The sequence below is a fragment of the Crassostrea angulata genome, chromosome 10 (assembly GCF_025612915.1).
Source record: "Crassostrea angulata isolate pt1a10 chromosome 10, ASM2561291v2, whole genome shotgun sequence".
In the NCBI taxonomy this organism is placed as follows: Eukaryota; Metazoa; Mollusca; class Bivalvia; order Ostreida; family Ostreidae; genus Magallana; species Magallana angulata.
The window spans coordinates 35,648,159-35,667,018 of NC_069120.1; the positions used below are offsets into that span (position 1 = coordinate 35,648,159).

The 18,860-nt window shown below is 31.6% G+C and overlaps 2 protein-coding genes across 2 annotated transcripts; one reads left to right on the forward strand and one right to left on the reverse strand.

Annotated features, from left to right (window-relative positions):
• Nucleotides 1-2,560: 2,560 nt before the first annotated feature.
• Nucleotides 2,561-7,177, reverse strand: LOC128166472 (enoyl-CoA hydratase, mitochondrial-like). Its single transcript, XM_052831653.1, has 8 exons — nt 7,041-7,177; nt 6,643-6,837; nt 6,110-6,237; nt 5,020-5,119; nt 4,791-4,895; nt 3,644-3,763; nt 3,281-3,348; nt 2,561-2,888 (listed from the first exon to the last, which is right to left on the reverse strand). Exons 1-8 carry the CDS (start codon nt 7,147-7,149, stop codon nt 2,823-2,825), a joined length of 891 nt encoding a protein of 296 aa, XP_052687613.1. The 5' UTR covers nt 7,150-7,177; the 3' UTR covers nt 2,561-2,822.
• Nucleotides 7,178-7,406: 229 nt separating this feature from the next.
• LOC128167327 (WD repeat domain phosphoinositide-interacting protein 3-like) lies at nt 7,407-16,881 on the forward strand. The gene is made up of 10 exons (XM_052832987.1): nt 7,407-7,589; nt 10,242-10,316; nt 10,847-10,948; nt 11,392-11,479; nt 11,739-11,833; nt 12,606-12,796; nt 13,071-13,156; nt 13,787-13,888; nt 14,451-14,572; nt 15,529-16,881. Exons 1-10 carry the CDS (start codon nt 7,523-7,525, stop codon nt 15,633-15,635), a joined length of 1,035 nt encoding a protein of 344 aa, XP_052688947.1. The 5' UTR covers nt 7,407-7,522; the 3' UTR covers nt 15,636-16,881.
• The last annotated feature ends 1,979 nt before the right edge of the window (nt 16,882-18,860 follow it).

The window sequence follows — 18,860 nt, forward strand, 5'->3', positions numbered from 1 at the left end:
TTTATCATTATAACTGCTTCTTATATAAGATAATTTTAGATCTCAAATAGGATATATTTATTAATGTGAACATACTTTATATGTGACTTTAATTACGCTTTTATGATTAATTTTTTAACATATATACGTGTCAAGTAGGATACGTGTATAGCTATACGTGTTCAGTAGCTGTTGGTTCGAGTCCGTTGGTTGTATAAACATCTCTTAAACTATTTTCGACGCCGCTTCCGCTTCTTTTCTTAATTTTTTTTTTTAAGTTTAATAGTAATAATTTGTAGGTATCGACAGCTATAAATTATTCGTGATTTATTATCGTTATAATGTATACATAATTAATTTCTCCTTCCAATGGTACAAAACTTTTTGAAACCCTATAGAAAATGATGAATATACATAACGTTCGGAGCTGGAGGGGACGAGAGTTGTGGACAGATCTAATATAGTATACGATACATCTATCTGGAGCTACATCTGGAGACTTGCCGTAACAATGCCTTCACGTGACGTGCGTTTCACATATTTATTGAGTGACTTTAGAGCATCCTCGAGCCAACATTTAAAATCGTCAGTCTCGCTTTGTGTTAGGTAAAACTACAACACGTGTTACAATTCTCAGACGACAGCTTGGGAACAAAACGCTCAAGTGTGGGCTGTAGAACAAGTCCAGAGGCGGACCTAAGACTGAGGGTCTAACCAGAAATCGATTTAAACCGGATATGAATTTTAAATATTAATATGTATCTGTGAAAAAAAAATCAATGGATATACATGTATACGTAAATATCATATCATATGAGCTTTCTCTATCTTTTGAAATGATATACAAGAAATGCGGAAAAATCCTATATGTCGACCCGTCTTTAATCTTTATCAGAATTCAATATCTATGCACGCAATGTCATATAGAAATACTTGTATAAAATGAATTAGATACAGATCTATTGTCAGGTTCAGTTGAATTCGACGTGTAAACCATGATAGTGTGCCCTTCAGACTTCTCTGGGGTCATGCAATGATACGGCATAGGAAATGGAAAATTTCGAAGAATTTAATTTTAGAAGTAATAACGAAGATCTGCGTGCACGTAGAGCGGGGAAGGGGGTCTTTTTGTTTGTCAATACCCCCCCCCCCCCCCAATTTCATTATTCTTTTAAAATTTTCCTAGTCGATAATTAAGGTAGCTCTTTGACCCATCCATACAAATCTACACACTTTGAAATAAACTGCATGCAAAAACGTTGGCCTTGACATGTAATAGAGCACATGTTTCCATGGTAAACGACTATAGGTATGCTGTTTTTATACTGTCAGCAACATTATAAATGATCATAGGTATGCTGTTTTTTTTTATTGTCAGCATAATATTGCTGTTACTGTGATATAGATCCTTTCCGAGTATCCTCTTCCTTCTGAATCAATTGCAACAGGTGCGCGAAATTTACACCTACATATGTACATGTATTCTAAAGCTGCGCAACATTCAGCATATTCAACGGATTAATAAACTTAAACGATTGGGACACAATGCGAAAAAACCTCTTTTCGCTGCAATTCATAGATGAAAATAATTAATTAAAATACTAGTATGGTTTAATAATTCATTAAAATATGGTATAAAAAGAAATTAACCAACTCTGAATTCCATGAAATATTGATTATAGTCTTCTATGTAATTGACTCTGCATTTGACCGTTTGACCTTAGAATAAGACAAGAGGCCCATGGGCCACATCGCTCACCTGAGCAAATTTCCCCAAATATATTGTTGCATGTTACTGATCAGTTGTCTGCATTAAATAAAATACAATCATCATGGCTTGTCAAATTATTAGTGTATAAAATTTGACAACTTTTCTTAATTAACTAATTCTTTCACATCAATTTAAAAAAATCATACCTTCTCTTTTGCTTCAGAATGGTATTTACTACTACATGTACTTTTTTATGTTCCACATGTATTAAAACACCTCTTTCCCCAATTGTAGCTCTTTTTGACAATTGGGAATTATGGTATAAAAAATATGGAAATTCTTAATAATAGCTTGCGTCTATATTTCATTTACTTTTGTTTCAATTTTCATTAAATTATCTTATGCAGGTATATATTCTTTATGAAATTTGATTCCTATACCATACTCGATATGATCTCTCTAATGGGATCATCAATTTTAAATTTTTAAAACACCCAACCCTATTGTCACTCTTTCCTAATTATCTCCAGTAATATGAAAAAAAAGATTTTTGCCAAGTTTGGTTGAAATTGACCCAGTAGTTTGGAGGAGAAGATGAAAATGTGAAAAAGTTCGTGACAAATTTTGATCAGAAAAGCTGCTCACTTGAGCCTTGGTTCAGGTGAGCTTAAAAGTGACCTTTCAAGCAAATCATGATTTAAAGGATGCATTAACTTAAATGTTAAATCTATTCACTGAATAAAACCTATTAATTTTTTTTAATAGAAAATCAATGTACTTTAAAGTTTATTATGCATTGACAACCATAGATTTGTAATCTTGAGTATCATTTGATTAGGAGATGAATTCACTTAAAAAAAAAGACACAAATAATTTCTGCAAATCATTTATTGGTTTTGTTTAAACCATGTGCACAGCATATGTATAAATGTAATACATTATAACTCAATATTAAGAAAGCATTCAAAGCACTCCTCTTTTTATGATTGTATACTCCAACACAGAAAAAGTCCCTGTATTCATTTCCTTCTGATCAAAGTCCTGTATCTGCATATTGCAGTACCATTTTAGATTTCTAATGATTAAGAAACTTGGCAATCACAGCTGTCTACAAATAGGCATGTTTCCTGCTTTAACTGTCTGTAAATTTTGGTGGTCTTTTCTCGGAGAAAGCTGTCATTCCCTCCCGCCGATCATTCTAGTAAAGTAATGTATAAAAATTTTAAACTTGTTTATAATGAACCAACTTGGCAATCCTTGGGTAATGATCAATTCTGTCTTTCTTCACTAGCCAAAGGGGACATTTTTACTTTGCTTCTCTTTGTGAAGAAACGGAATTCAAGTGTATTGTCACCCTTGGGTAGGGCATCTTTGCTGGCCAATTGTTTTTGGTCCACTTTACTCACGTGACGAGAGGTGCGGATCAGAAACTCTTGACAAGGGAAGATGTGAGTAGGGAAGCAAAGATGGTCAAGCATTTAAAATCCAAAATTACACATATACTATATGAATATTAGCTTATCAAATTTAATTCATTCTTCAAAAACAATACAGAATAGAAAGAAAGAAATTTTTTTACGAAACACTTACCGATGCAAAAGATGCATGGAACAATCGCTTTTCAAAATGAAGTCCTTCTTTTAAAGTCATTTCATAACCTGTATAAAAATTTAAAAAATATCATATTTTTTTCCCCCTCAATAATGTTGAAAATTGTGTCAAGCCTGATGGATTCTTCAACAATTTAGAGGCCAAAAGCTTTGCTTTATATTCGCATATAGCGTGCTAAATGATTTATTTGTCTATTTGAGATTCAGTGGTCTCCAGTGCATGGAGAATAAATTTAATTTAACCTCATTAAAACACTATTTCATTTATTTGAATTGGATAGGAATGGCTGCAGATAAATCCTATTCTAGCCCTCTTCTTACATACAAAAGAAAAAAAACATACCTGCATTGACAGCTTCTTTGCACATGGCTGTGGCTATTTTGGAGAAACTGCTGATCTTCTCGGCTGTTTTGATGGCCTCATTAACCAGTTCTGCAGCAGGCACGACTTTACTGACCAATCCTACACAAGGACCAGGGAAAGCAGGATTAGATTTTGACAAAAACAAGGATTAAATATAATGCTCCCATAGGCCACATAAAATTAATTTTTAGATTCTGCCCATTTGCCCATCCTGATGTATTTTGTTTTATTTTGAAAAATAAATCATGTGGAAAAAAATTGGGCTTGATATAAAAAAGGGCAGAACATTTCAATGGCTGCTTGACATGTGGATTATTGTTTTTTTCCAGTCATATTGATACAAATGTCTATAAAAATTAAGTTTATATAAAATGGAATTAAAAGATTACAAGTTGTTTTGTGTCTTCATAGTAGCTTTGAAAATAAAAAAAAAAAAGAGCATTTGTTATTTCAAGAACATGAACCACAATATAGATATATTTTAAAAGGTAAAATCAACCCACACGCCCCGTATATTTCGCAAATTAGGATGAGAATCTAAATATTAATTCATGTGGTCTCAAAATGACAAATTAACAGCCACCAGTCTATTCTTTATTATAAAAATGACCTTGACCTTTATCTTTATCTAACCTTGACCTTTTTTTTATACCAAGAATCTATCTTTCTTGTACAGGGTTGAAGTTTAACTAATCAAAGATTGGTAAAAAATTAAAATTCCCAAATAAAAAAAAGTTCCTCATTTTCTACTAATAAAATGTTATCAACAGAGGTCGTTTCAATGAAGGAAGGGGGGGGGGGGGCAATTCCAGACAAATAATAATTTTATTTTGGTTTTTAACAACAGAAATGTGTCCTAAATTGGCATCATTAAATATCTTTATCAAATTTTATCTATTATAAAATAAATTCCTTATTTATTCACATCTAAACATTAGTTCTGAAAGAACAATTAATATGTGTATCTTATTTCATCCAAATAGGAAATGATTTCAATGAGCTTTTCTAATACAATACATGTATTATAAACAATGATAACAAACAAAAATTCTAAAACAGTGTTAAATCATATAAATCAAATGAATTTCAAATAAATTACACCAACTTTAATAAATATTTTATCTACCTGCTTTTTCTGCCTCCTCTGCAGATATTCTATTGGCCGTTAATACCATTTCCATGGCCTTGGATTTTCCGACAGCTTTGCAAAGTCTCTGGGTACCTCCAGCTCCTGTTTGAAAAATATGAGACTTTTGTAAATGTATCTAATCTATTTTCAAATTTATTTGTAAAAAATAATGTTACTGTACAGGTTCACAGAAATTTATTTTTAAGTAAAAATATACGAAACTGACCTGGTATTGTGCCTAACGTGATTTCGGGTTGTCCAAATTGTGCCTTGTCACCAGCATAGATAATGTCACACATCATAGCTACCTCACAACCACCTCCTAGCTGAAATATAAATAAGGCCACATACAATTAAGTTTTAGATTCTCATCCCCTCTTGTCCCTCTCAAAGTGCCCCGCCCTGTTTTTAATTTTATTTTGAAAAAAAAAAAATCTGTGGAAAACAATTTGGGAGAGAGAAAATTGGACTTAGTATAGAAAAAAATGTTGGAACATTTCAATTGGTCATTGTGGATTAAAGGGGCATGGTCATGATTTTGGTCAAATTTTATTTTTCCATTTTAACTATTTGCAATGCTTTTGAAATGCATTTCTAATGATCAACCAAAATTAAAGTGTCAGTTGTAAAGTTCTTTTTCAAGCTGGATTTTCTATCTGCTAATTCTTTTGAACCATAAATTAGCAGTTCCTAGCCTTTGTCAAATTCATTTTAGGTCTACAACTTGAAATTTTACTTTAAAATTCAAAATTTAAACAAAAACACGACCTGAGCTTTGATTACATAACAAAGAATTGTGAGCTGTATATCTGGCTTTTAACTCAAGAACTGACACTCAAAATTTGGCTGACTTTTAGAAATGCCTTACTGGAGTATATTGTAAACATAAAAAACAGAAAAATAATTTTTGACCAGAATCGTGACCATGCCCCTTTAATGTTTGATTCCAGTCATGTTATTTATCATGAGGAAACATATGTCTACATGCAATAACAGTTAATTTGAAATAAAATTAAAATATTACAAACTGGTTTGAGTATTAGCATTAACAATTAGAAAAAAAAATATAGCATTTGTTATTTAAAGAAGATGAAATAGAGATATTTTTTTAAAAACATTGAAGATAAATCAACATACCCACCACATTTTCAAATGCAAATCAAAGTAAGAATCTAAAAATTATTTTTATGTGGCCTAATAGTCTGAATTTATTTATCTATACTTTAACACATGAACTTGATATATTAATCAAATAATAAAAATTGTTATAATTTTTTTGGTATTATTTATTTAGATAATTATATAATTATACTCACAGCAAAGCCATTGACTGCTGCAATGACTGGTTTTGAACATCTTGACAAAGCATCCCATTCACTTAGGAAATTGCCTCTCCAGACATCTGAAAATTCTTTAGTCTGCATTTCCTTGATATCTGCCCCAGCTATAATGCAGACGATACTCATTTATTGATAGACACTGAATTGTTTTATCAATGTTTATTTACAACAATTTCATTTTCAAAGAAGCATTTTGACAAAAAATCAAAAATTATCGTTGGAGGTCCTGAATTCATTATGGTCTTAGTGTCATGTCCCTTATGTTTTCTTTTTGCTTCTCGTGAGACTTAGTCTAAGGTTGATGAAAAAGTAAATAATGAATATAATGTAAAAACATACACAGAAATAGAAGTCCATTGTATGTTTATGTTTCTAATAATTCAGTGTATCAAATTTAACCAATTAAGCGCCTAATGTGGCACATATTCTTAAGGGAACAACCCATGGGACTCATTGATAAAATTCAATACACAAATGCATTATTCAATGTAAAACACTTATATACATACCCGCAAATGCTCTGTCACTGCCTGTCAACACAATGCAACCAACATCGTTGTCTTTTTCAAATTTTTGGACTGCCTGATCTAATTCAGACATGAGACCTTTACAAAGTGCATTAAGTGCCTTTGGTCTGTTCAGCTGAATAAACCCAACATTATTTTTTTCGCCTTTTTTCTCCACAATTATGTATTCATAATTCCCTAAAAAGAAAAATATTTAATATTATAAAATAAAATAAAAAAGATTGCAGGAGTATAACTGTCATACAAACTTTTTGTGAAAAGGTTAAAAACTATCACGGTTTCTGAGAAAATTCGAAATGTTTGTGACCTTTGATTATCTTAAAATCGCATAAAAAATTCGGAATGACAGTCTTTTCTATATAATGCTATCATGAAAATACCTGATGACATCCACCTTGGAGAGCTAAAAACCGCAGAAAACTTTGTTGAAGATGAATTATTGAATAAAAATTGCCTACAAATTCGGGCACTTGTTCTGAAGCAAGCCATTTTGAATGGCTTATTTAATCAACGAAATAGACAGTAGTGAACGTATTTTATTGTTATAAATAGTCTAAACTTAGAGTATATTTTTATTAGGTAATAGACTGAATATACATAAAATTATCATTATCATTATAAATAAATCTTATAACAGCTTTACATCGTAAAAATAAAATAATTTAATACATCAGAAATTCACAATTCTTTTTCTTATATTAGTAGGACCAAATATAAGCATGTTTATGAGACAGACCAATTTTCCTAATCACTCAAATGTTTATCATCGTATGGGGGTGTGTTGTCTAGTAGCTGAAAATAATGTCACATTTTGCTCCAAAATGAATGCAAATATTCATCGATAGCAACAACAAGTGAAAAAATGGATTTATCCCTCGGTAATTCGTATGGCAACGGCTTGTTGTATGCGGGTTGGAACCAGGATCAAGGTAATTTTCAATATTTTCTACCTTTGGTCACTTACTGTTTACAAGTATTTTCAAGAGCTACCCACACTTGAAAATGTGTTGTTATCTTTAATCTGTGGTATATCAAGTTGTTAACATGGACATCTATACCTAAAGGTTTGTATTTACTTATGTCACGTTTACGAAGTTTTTAATCATTTTAAAAACCAAAAATGTTGATGAATGAATTTTATTTTTTTTTTTTGTTTGAGTGTGATGTTGTAAGTAGTTGCTGTATTCACTGTTTTGTCTTTAATTAGTGTTAATAAGATCGACTTTGCAATTGTGATATTAGTTATTGACCTTTAACGTTTTACTCTATAATTATCCTTGGAAAAGAAGTGTAAGTAAATAACTTCCTAAAAGTTTAGTCTTCTCTTTACAGACACTATCAAAGTAACAGCTAGGTGTCACACTTGTATGGATACTTTGATATTTCCCAAGTTTCTGGCTTCCACCACTTTTTGCATAATATTTCAATAATTAGAAATATTTTGTGCCCAAACTACATGCATGTACATTCATTCAATTTCAGTGAAATGAAAAGAGTCCAGATTTTTTGCTTCAAAAGGCCCTCTTTATCACCTCAGGTTTCAATACACATCCAAAAATTAAAAGTCTATGGGGATTTTGCATAGCATATGACATGAAAAGTACCTGGATGTTAAAGTTAAAAAAAAGTGTGTGAGGTGTCCCAAGTACTTTCGAATGGATAAAAGATGTTATTTAACAATATTTGAATTTCCATTGTTTATCTCTGTAAGAAATTTGTTTTCATTCCTGTGAGTTTCTCTGGGTAAAAACAAATGATTTATCAATTAACAAATCTTGGGTTTTTTCCCTCAATTCCAATTGTGTTTAATTGACAGGTATGTGTTATTTTTATAATAAAAGTCATCCAAATATGTAGGAAACAGTTACTTGGGATAGCTGCAGGTCTGTAGCTCCCGGTCTAAATAAATTCGGATGGACGACCTAGAAGCTACAGGGCCTCCCATAGGAAAAAACTGCAATTTACGGTGCACAAAAAATTGCGCTAGCTTTGGACTGATTAACCTCATTTCCGAACACATTCTATACAAATATTTGATTCCAAAAAATTCCTTGGACACTTTACAGATATCATTACTTTACTTGCCTCTGAAATTTTTTTAAACACTATCACCAGCCCTGTAAAATGAAGTGGTGCAGTTTGTTTACATGTAAAAATGGCGACTCTAGATCTCGACGTAAATTTAACATACTTCAATTTCTGAGGTCGGTAGCGTGTTTGTGGCAAGTGAAGTACGGATATCAGTAGTAAATTGAATGAAGAATTTAATGATACTCAGTTTCTCGCAGTTTTTTACCATGGAGGCCCTGTAGCTCCCAGGTCGTCCATCTGAATTTTTTCAGACCGGGAGCTACAGACCTCCAGCTATTACTTGGGACAGACTATTAACTTGTTTATATTTAAGTTTTGTGTGTTTGTGAGAAATTATGTATGCAGAGTTGATCTGTTTATAATCAACCCTGAATGTACTGCGACACCAACATTTTAAATTTTTACAAGTATTTCATTCATTAAATGTCAGCTGCTGTTATTTTTTTATATATTCAGAGTTGAGGAGTATAATTCTTTGTCATCATTCAGTTAAAAATTTGTTCATGTCCTTTAAACATTTTCACATATTGACATATGCAATATGTATAGTTCAAACTTTGTACTCATATTATTTCATAGATCAAGATCTTGATCAACTCTTATACTGCCCAGCATCCTTATAATTGCAATAAAGATTGAATTGATTTTAAGTTCAAGAGAATTAAGTGTAGATCATGCGGGTGACAATGAAAGCATTCACTTAAAAAAAATATTGGATAGCACAATAATACTTGGCAATGTGGGGGTTGAGGAATTGGTAGCATCCTACTACCTGGTAAGCAGTAAATAAATATTCATTCAGGAAAATTTTAAAGAAAGTTTTCCTTGTACAGTATCTCAATGTATTAGATACCTTTGTAAATGCACTAGCTGGTATGAATAAATGTATACACTTCATAGACAACCCAGTGTCTTAACTTTTCCTTGATTGATGAAAAGTACAAATAAACAATTTTTTTTTAGATATCTTTTATTGTGATCACCTGGTATTCATTCATTAACCAAAGCAAAGCATATGTTGATATATAAAGTTCAGCCCCAAAGTTATTGTATGCCTTGAACATTTTGTTTCTGAATTTGGAATCCCAAAATACTTTACACAGAAATGATGGCATGGAATGCCAAAGGCCCTAGGTTCGAATCCTGGTTGAGGCTTAATTGACTTTTCATTAGCTGACCTGTGGCTAACTTTTCACCGCCGGTTGCGTTTGGCACCCAACTCGCAAAACCCATGGTTATTCCTCAGGAACATGCCTCACAGCATTTACCGTATTCTAGCTACAATTATTGTTAAAATTTACTTATCATTTCCTAAAATAACAGTTACATTTATTCATGATATTTTAGGTGTGCTATGAATAGAATTCTTTGAAGTGCACAATTGGATGCCAGGATCATCCTTCCTTTATTCCATATACTGGTACTAATTAATAGGAATATATAACAGTTCTGTCCTTATTAATAACCTTTCTTCAATTGTTCTTTTCAAGGATGTTTTGCTTGTGGTATGGAGACGGGGTTCCGGGTTTATAACTCAGATCCACTGAAAGAGAAGGAACGACAAGGTGCTTACACAATGCTTAGTACTCATTTTCTCATGTTAAAAAAGTCAATGACATACATGTATATGCAGAATATAATTTGATGTAGATGGTTAATGATATTTTAGAATTGGAGTAAACTGTTGAATACATGTAAATATACCAGGTATGATCAAACAGAAATGAAGATGCACAGCATCAATTATGCATTACCGGTACTTGATTTTCATACATGCACAGTTCCTAGAAACATTCAAGATGAAATTCTTTTTAGAAAATTACCGTTACATCAAGTACATATCTGTGTGTGTGCAGAAAACCTAAAAATTTGCATTGGTCTAGTACAAAATGTATTTTGTAAATTACAATACTTAGTATCCTGTGTGTGGACAAAACAATTATACTTTGCAGGATATTACTCATGTACATTGCTTTGTCGTATTATATAAAAGCCATAAAATTCTTATTCATAGATATAAAAATTTAGTGAATAAGAATGGAGAATAAATGTTTATTAATACATATTGAGATGTATTGATTTATATTTCAAACAGATTTTGCTGATGGTGGCATTCATCACATTGAAATGTTGTTCAGGTGCAATTACCTGGCATTGGTTGGAGGGGGTAAAAATCCAAAGTACCCACCTACAAAAGGTAAATCCTTTATCTAATATAACCTTGTATTATATACCCCCGGTAAATAATAATATTACCTGGTAGTTAAAATGTTTTACTTTTCCAATGACACTAAGAATGGTTTGAACACCGGCCTGCTTAAAATTTTTCAACTTTGCATGGTGAGCCTTGAATTAATTCACAGAGACATACACTCTTTGACTTGGCTTTTTCCAAGGTGGATGTAGTAATTAATAGCCTTATGTATTTTGTGTTATGTATTCTTCATTTATTATAGAATAATTCAAAAGGGGACATAGAGTTTATGGTGAAATTTTCTTGATTAAGATTTTTTTTTTTTTTTGGTGTATTAATTTCATACAATAGAAATATTTAACAGATTACGGTACTTATAAGTAAAATGCACAATCATATCTAATTTTTTTTCCATAGAACTAACACTTCCTGTTTTCTGAATTTAGTAATGGTGTGGGATGACCTGAAGAAGAAACCTGTGATAGAATTGGAGTTTTCCACAGAAGTCCGCAGCGTTCGACTGCGACGAGACAGGTAAATCAGACTGTATATAGGCTACACTTGATTTGTTCTTCATGTTGCCTTATACAGAACAAAAGTACAGTGTATTGATGGATGAATGCCAAATTATTTGTCCTTTTGTAATGTGAAAAATATTAGTATTAAAGATCTTTATTGTAAATGCTATGATATAATATCTGCTCTTTAAGTTTGCTTTAAGTTAACTTATTATAATGCCTCAACCGAAACTTTGTGTTTTCTATGTAACTTCTCCCTACTTCTTTGATTTCAGAATTGTTGTGGTGCTGGATACCCTCATCAAAGTGTACACATTTACCCAGAATCCACAGCAGCTTCACGTATTCGAAACTTGCCCCAATCCCAAAGGTACTCACAGATTTCAATACCGATACATGTACATGTTTTATTCTTTTTGAGAGATGCAGAGTGTCATTCGAGAAATATGTTCTTATGTAGGCCTACACAAAAAAACCTTTAAAGGTACTCTAACATTGACCTTCACAAATATGTAGATAGCGTTGGTTGAAATAAGGAACCAAATTAAAATTGAGATCCAATGGCATTTTATCTTACATTTACAAACATTTCATTTTAAATATATCTTTTATTATACCAAAATATTGCCAAGGATATTTATATCTACATATGAAATAAAATGATGTTTATATTTTGTAAAGGGCCTTTGATGATTTACATGTGCATAATTTTAAGGAAATTTTTTTCACCTGTTATACTTTATATATTTTAGATTGAAACCTACAATTATGCCCTTGCAATCAATTGGTTAAGTTTAGTTTTAGCTCTTTAAACAAGACTGGACACCAAGTTTGTTAGCAAGTACATGTAGTGTGTTTAATAGATACACAACAAACATCATGCAGGCCATTGACAAAGTGTACATAAAATATTGTTTAAAATTTGCTAATTGTAACTTTAAAAACAAACAGCTCTTGAATACTAACCTCTTGCCTCTTGCAGACAGTTTTAAATCGGACAATAAGCCACATTTGAAAATATTTCTGTTGATTTAAAAAACTGTTCAAAAATTTAAATGACAAACCATATAAAAATTAAAAAGAAAATTTAACAAGATTCCATTTTGGCTTCTTTACATTTGTAATTAATTGGATTCTTTCAGGACTGTGTGTGTTGTGTCCAAACAGTAACAACTCGCTCTTGACTTTTCCTGGGAGGAAGTCCGGCCATGTCCAGATCGTGGACCTGGCCAACACCGAAAAATCGGCCACCGATATTCCAGCTCATGAGGCCCCGTTAAGTTGTATTGCCATGAATCTGCAGGGGACCAGGTTAGCAACAAGCTCAGAGAAGGTAAATTGAGAGTCACGCATGTGATTTATTTTTTTGTACATCTATACTTATAGACATCAGAACTTGGAGGGGCTGATTCTTTGTAAGACTTTTTTCTCCAAAATGGCCCCTATCCACATCACTATGCTTATAATAACAATTCTAATTTCATGAAGATACATGTGGTGTATTTGCTTTGTAACAAAGTTATATTTTAGTTCCTAGATATACACTGTTCAAACAGCCAGACTGGTGACACATGACTGATAATTTGGCCTTTCTGTTCTGTTTTCAGGGTACTCTGATCCGTGTGTTTGATACTCATTCAGGGCTCCAGTTACATGAACTACGGAGAGGTGCTAATAGTGCTCACATTTACTGGTAGGTTCAGTCAGGGAAATACCTTCTTTGGCATCTTTGTTCTTGTCCAGAAAATACCTCCAAGTAAACATTAGATAACTGGAGGTGGCTTATGAATTTTTTGTCCTTTCTGGATAATTTAACTGCATAGAATATACATGATTGTTTGAATTGATTCAGAAAGCTCACATTGACAATGGAGCATGCATGCATATAAACATTTAGTGTGTAGTTTTGCATATGTAATCTATGCAGATACGTGAATTATGATTACAATACCTGTGTAACTTAGGTATTGCAGGCAATTTTGATATTTTTTTTTGTCTTAACCTATTAATTTACTTGTTAAAAATCTTAGCATTGCGTGACTTAATAGCTGTGACTTTTTCAAAGGTCATTATTCTCAATTTCTTTAGGCCGAGATATTTTCTATTACCCAGTGAAGCTTGGGGACTGGTTTTGATATTCTTGAGCTATAAAAGCCAATATACTGTCAATGTCTATGTTTCTCAATTAATTTACATTCATCTTAACTTTACTATACATGTACTAACATGCAAGGTTACACATGCTCTTTAAGCTTTCAGTGAACATAGTCATTCTCAGGCAGTAAATATTAAGATGCATTAATTATTTTCTTTAATGTTTCAGCATCAATTTCAACCAGGATTCCAGTCTTCTCTGTGTGGCCAGTGATCATGGCACTGTACATATCTTCTCTACAGAGGATCTTAAAAAGAACAAACAATTAGGGTAGGTATCAAAAGTAATTCAAACTTTTTCTATATCTTCCCTAATTTCTAAAATATGGTCAAACTTTGTTATCCTGAACTAGAAAAGACTGATTGAAAACTTCGAGATATCCAAGTACTTGATATATTGAGGGTAAAGTACTTAAAAAATAAGTGGTTGGGAATTACAAATCACTTTGACCTATATGTATTCATGATATCAGTGTTTGAGATATCAAAATCCAACTGTATAGATAGTTAAAATTGGTATTTACTTTCAGTGAAATGTGCAAGACAAATAAGACAATCGAAAGAAAAAATTAAAACAATTCAAATCTTGTGATTTTTTCATTATTACAAATAGGCATTAGCATTTTTTTAAGTGCCCACTTTATTGTTGCTGTCCTATCTTACAGTACAATCTGTAAGTGGATTTGTAAACTGGTTTTTTGGGACCTAGTCAGTCTTGTAACAGTTAACATCATGATTGCAACTCAAATATACATCCATGCAATATTATGGGAATAAGGATGTAAAGTTAACATATTTTGTGCCTCTTTGTACTCTCAGTACTTTGATTACAGGATTGGATCGGCCAGCTTCCTACCCAAGTACTTCAGCTCTACGTGGAGTTTCTCCAAGTTCCAGGTCCCAGGAGGGGCACGGTGCATCTGTGCCTTTGGGGCTGACCCAAACTCTGTCATAGGTATGAACCTGAGGTCCTTCCTGTACTGTAGATATAGTTGAAATCTGTTTTAAACATTCTTAAGTGAAAGGAGTATCTTGTTTGGAGCTTTGATAGTACACGTTTATTTAGCTGGCAAGATGATCTGATGACAATATCTACATGGCTGGCATTTTAATTTTGTATAATTTTCCAAGTTGCATGAAGCATGACCAAATTTTTTTTTATCCCTACATGTGTATATATACATTTTGGATGTTGTTGACATTTGAATACATCTACAATTTAAAATGACACTTTATGAATTGTGGTACATTCAGAAACATTTTTCATAACGGAAACTACAATTCTAGGATAAATGAGGTTAAAAACCGCATAATCGGATGATTGGAATCATTTTTGTGATTAGTACTGATTATGTAGGAGGAAAAATACTGTATTATAAAGAGTTGAATACATGTATTTCCGACACTTCCTGCTTTGTTGCCAAAGTTCAGTTACAATGGTGGTCAATGGGAATCACTTTGATTTCACTGATTGAAGTTTCCTTCCTGTTTGAATTTATTATCAATAAGGAAACTATATCATAGAAAGAATCAGTTTTAATTATGATATGAACTTAATGACTTAGAAAATATGTGCTACTACAAGATCTTAGCTTTTTTTGCTTTCAAAGTACCGGTATACCCAGTATAGATTTTTATCATTCGACTATGCTGTTGTTGTACTTCATATATATGAGTACAAACTGTTTCCAACTGTTGACCAAGAATTTCAGGAAAAGCTTATTTGTAACAATTACCATAAGTGTCTCTTGAGATGGCTTTATACCACTTGACATTTTGACTGCAGCACTCCAAGTTTACAAAACTGCATTAAAAACATTTCATCATTTTTGACACCAACAATACATTTGCTTTGGCCTGATATAAAAGATAGTGAATTTTTTTTTCAAAATACATCATGTCTAATTTCAGTTATCTGTGCTGATGGCAGCTACTACAAGTTTGTGTTCAACCAGAAGGGCGAGTGTACGAGAGATGTGTATGCCCAGTTCCTGGAAATGACGGACGACAGATCCTAAATCATTGTCATAATTTGTCACCACGACATGAGCATGCAATTATAGAATCAATGTTTTCACAATTTTTCTCACCAACCAGTGTGCAAGTAGCGCATTAAATGCAGCTTATGCCAGGTTCTTTTGCAATATTTTATGTTGATATAACATTGTTACGTTGGTTGATTATTATTTTTTTTTTTAAACATCTTCCTCATTAGAGAGTTTATTTATGTTGTCATATGATTCTTTATTATGCATGGAACTAATATGCCTGTAAAATCGGGAGAAGCAACCCTCATGGATTTTAACATCTTGCTTTTAATTTTCATATAGTTTTGAACTATATAAAATTATAACAAAAAACTGGTGCTCGTAATGTCATAGGCCTATTCTTGATACAAAACAGTGGAATCATGGAATTTAAACGTACTCATGTAAAATAAGAAATTTATCCATATACCTTGAGAGTATACACCAAAATTAAATTTTTCGCAACCATAGTTGGAGATTGTTTAAAATTATCAAATACTGGCACATTTAAAATTGAGGAATCCCAGTTAAAATTTTGTACGCTTCTAGAAGAGGGAACACTCTCACGTGCACTTTAATTTGAGGCAATCGCTTCCCATAGACAAGAAAGATAACTGATACTGATTATATTCCTTATAGCCACTGATAAATTCAGTGATTTAATATTTGTCAAGTTTACTTTTATAATTCGAGATGATTTCGATATTTGGTGCATTTAAATATACAAAGAAATATTATCATCTCAGATGTAAAGTATCTTTAATATTAAACAGCAAATTTTCAAATTGAGATTTAAAAATGTATTACCGGGTAATTTTTTTTTTTTTAATACATTTTTTGGAAAGAAATTCTTGTTCATTTTGATGTTGTTTTAAGTTACAATAATTTTGTTAGGTTGTTGTTTTTTTTTTACTAATAGTACTATCAATGAAATTGACTAGCACATGTGATACAGTATAAACTGAGCTTGATATTTTGATGCCAAAATAAAGGGATATTCCATCAACAAGTATACAATGTTTATCACATATTCAACTTATAAACTAGCTTTAAAGTTAATAAATGGAATATTTGGTGATCTAATCAAATTTAATCTTGTTGAATCTTAGTGCAACAATGTAGCCTTTTTTTCTCTCTCCAGAAAACGTCTGTTTAAAAAAATCATAGAGTGCTACATTTTTGCAGCAAGTTGAACCCTGCATTGCATCCCAAATGAAAATGTTTGTCCAGTTGTTATTGATTCAGACTTTTATTTTCCATTGTTTAATTGTCATTTTTCAAAAGCAAACTGTTTAGTTCTAAATGTACATACTTGCCATACTGCTTATTAACATGTTAAAAGAGTAATCAATATGTGGTATCAGAATGCAGGCATTAACCATGTTTTGTTTTTTAATGAAGCAACTGCAGGTCTCTGTGGCCAAAATGGCTACTAATGGAAACAGTAGAAAATACATATACACATTTGTTCCATAAACTCTTGTTTCCGTTCATCAGGATTTGAAAAAAAAGCTTTGTTGTAAAGGGATTTGATTTAAACTAATTTCTGGTGAGCATATGTAATGTTTAATAACTTAACATTTGTTTTGTTTTTTGGTTTTTTTTGGTCAAAAGAAAACAATTACAATGTACTAAAGTAAAAATAACTTCTCCTACTGGGTTATCTGTTAATTAAAAAAAAAATAAATCCAATGAATTGAATATATACATGTCATTGATATATTTTTTAGAAAAAGAAGAAAATACTCAGTATGTCCATGTACTATGTTGTATCTCTTAATTAATATATGAACTGTGAAAATGTACATACACATATACGTGCAAATAACTGTCTTTCGTTTGTTAAACAAGAACAAAATAACAAAACAAATTGAAATTCCCACATTATAGTAATTATTTTTTACGCTGCATATTGTCATTCCTTGCTTTAATTGTTTTATAAAATGATTGTAGTAAAACTATTTATGCTTTTTTGCAAAATTGTGAAAATTAAATACAAACATCAAAATCAGCCATGGCTGCTGTGCAATATGATTTGAGCTGCTGGAACAACAGTGGCGTTCATTTTATCACATGTTATACAACGAGCTACTACAAGTTTAGAGTTAACATGACCCACTATATGTATAATGTCCCTTGGATATCAAGTGAAAGAGAAAGTCATATATTGTGTATGGTATTAAATTACATGTGTATATGTATTTTAATAAAGGATGTCATACACATTGTTTAATATTTAATATGTGTATATTATGTATTTTTTGTTTTGGCCAGATGTGCCTGATAAGTGTTGCATTTCTTAACTTTGTAAATTTTAAGACTGAACCATTATTAGACGTTTTTCACGAGTTGATGAATCTAATTGCTTCCTGGTTTTTTTCAAGCTCTTTGTATAAAGAGCCATAGAAAAACGAACGTACATTCCTTTGAAATCGGTTGAGAATGTACATGTTTTCTTCAATAACCATTTATTGTTTTTTAGTACCAAGTTTTGTTCAATAAATACGTGTATGTGTACTAAACATATTTTTGCAGTTGTAAAACATTGATGACAATGATATATAAATGAAAAAGGTTGTTTTATGAATGTCTTGTTCATTTCACATATACACTGAAAAACTTGTTACCGATTTAAAAAATTTCATTAGGAAATTTAATTTTCTTTCATGCATATATAGGAAATAAAAGGGGTCCCTGCAAATGTTTAATATATATGTGTAATGTATACTTATTTGCCAGCATGTCAAACCTATACATGTACATGTTCATGAATTCCAAGCTTCTCTAGTTTGTTTATGAAGTTGTTTGTATTAAAAGTTAATTTAAAAGCAGATATGAGTTTGAAATGAAACAGTTAGAATTTTACCTGTTTTATTATATCAAAACACATTAAATTAAAAATCAAAGGATGGAAATGTGAAGTGTTCATATTATTTTCATGGATACATTTACATGTACACATTTTTTAACGCTTTATTTGTAAGAGATTCAATGATAATTTATGGTCTACAAAATAACTATCTATTAGTAAAAAAAAATCAATACATTTTACCGTTTAAATTTTCCTATATTTTTATGTATTTTTAAAAAGCTCTTCTTCTAAAGGAGATCAATACAGTCTGAAAATATCCACGTCCATCAAGCCCTCACCCCCCCCCCCCCCCCGAATTTAATGCGATTTCCTCGATATTTGATTTGTACTTTAAGAAAAATAAT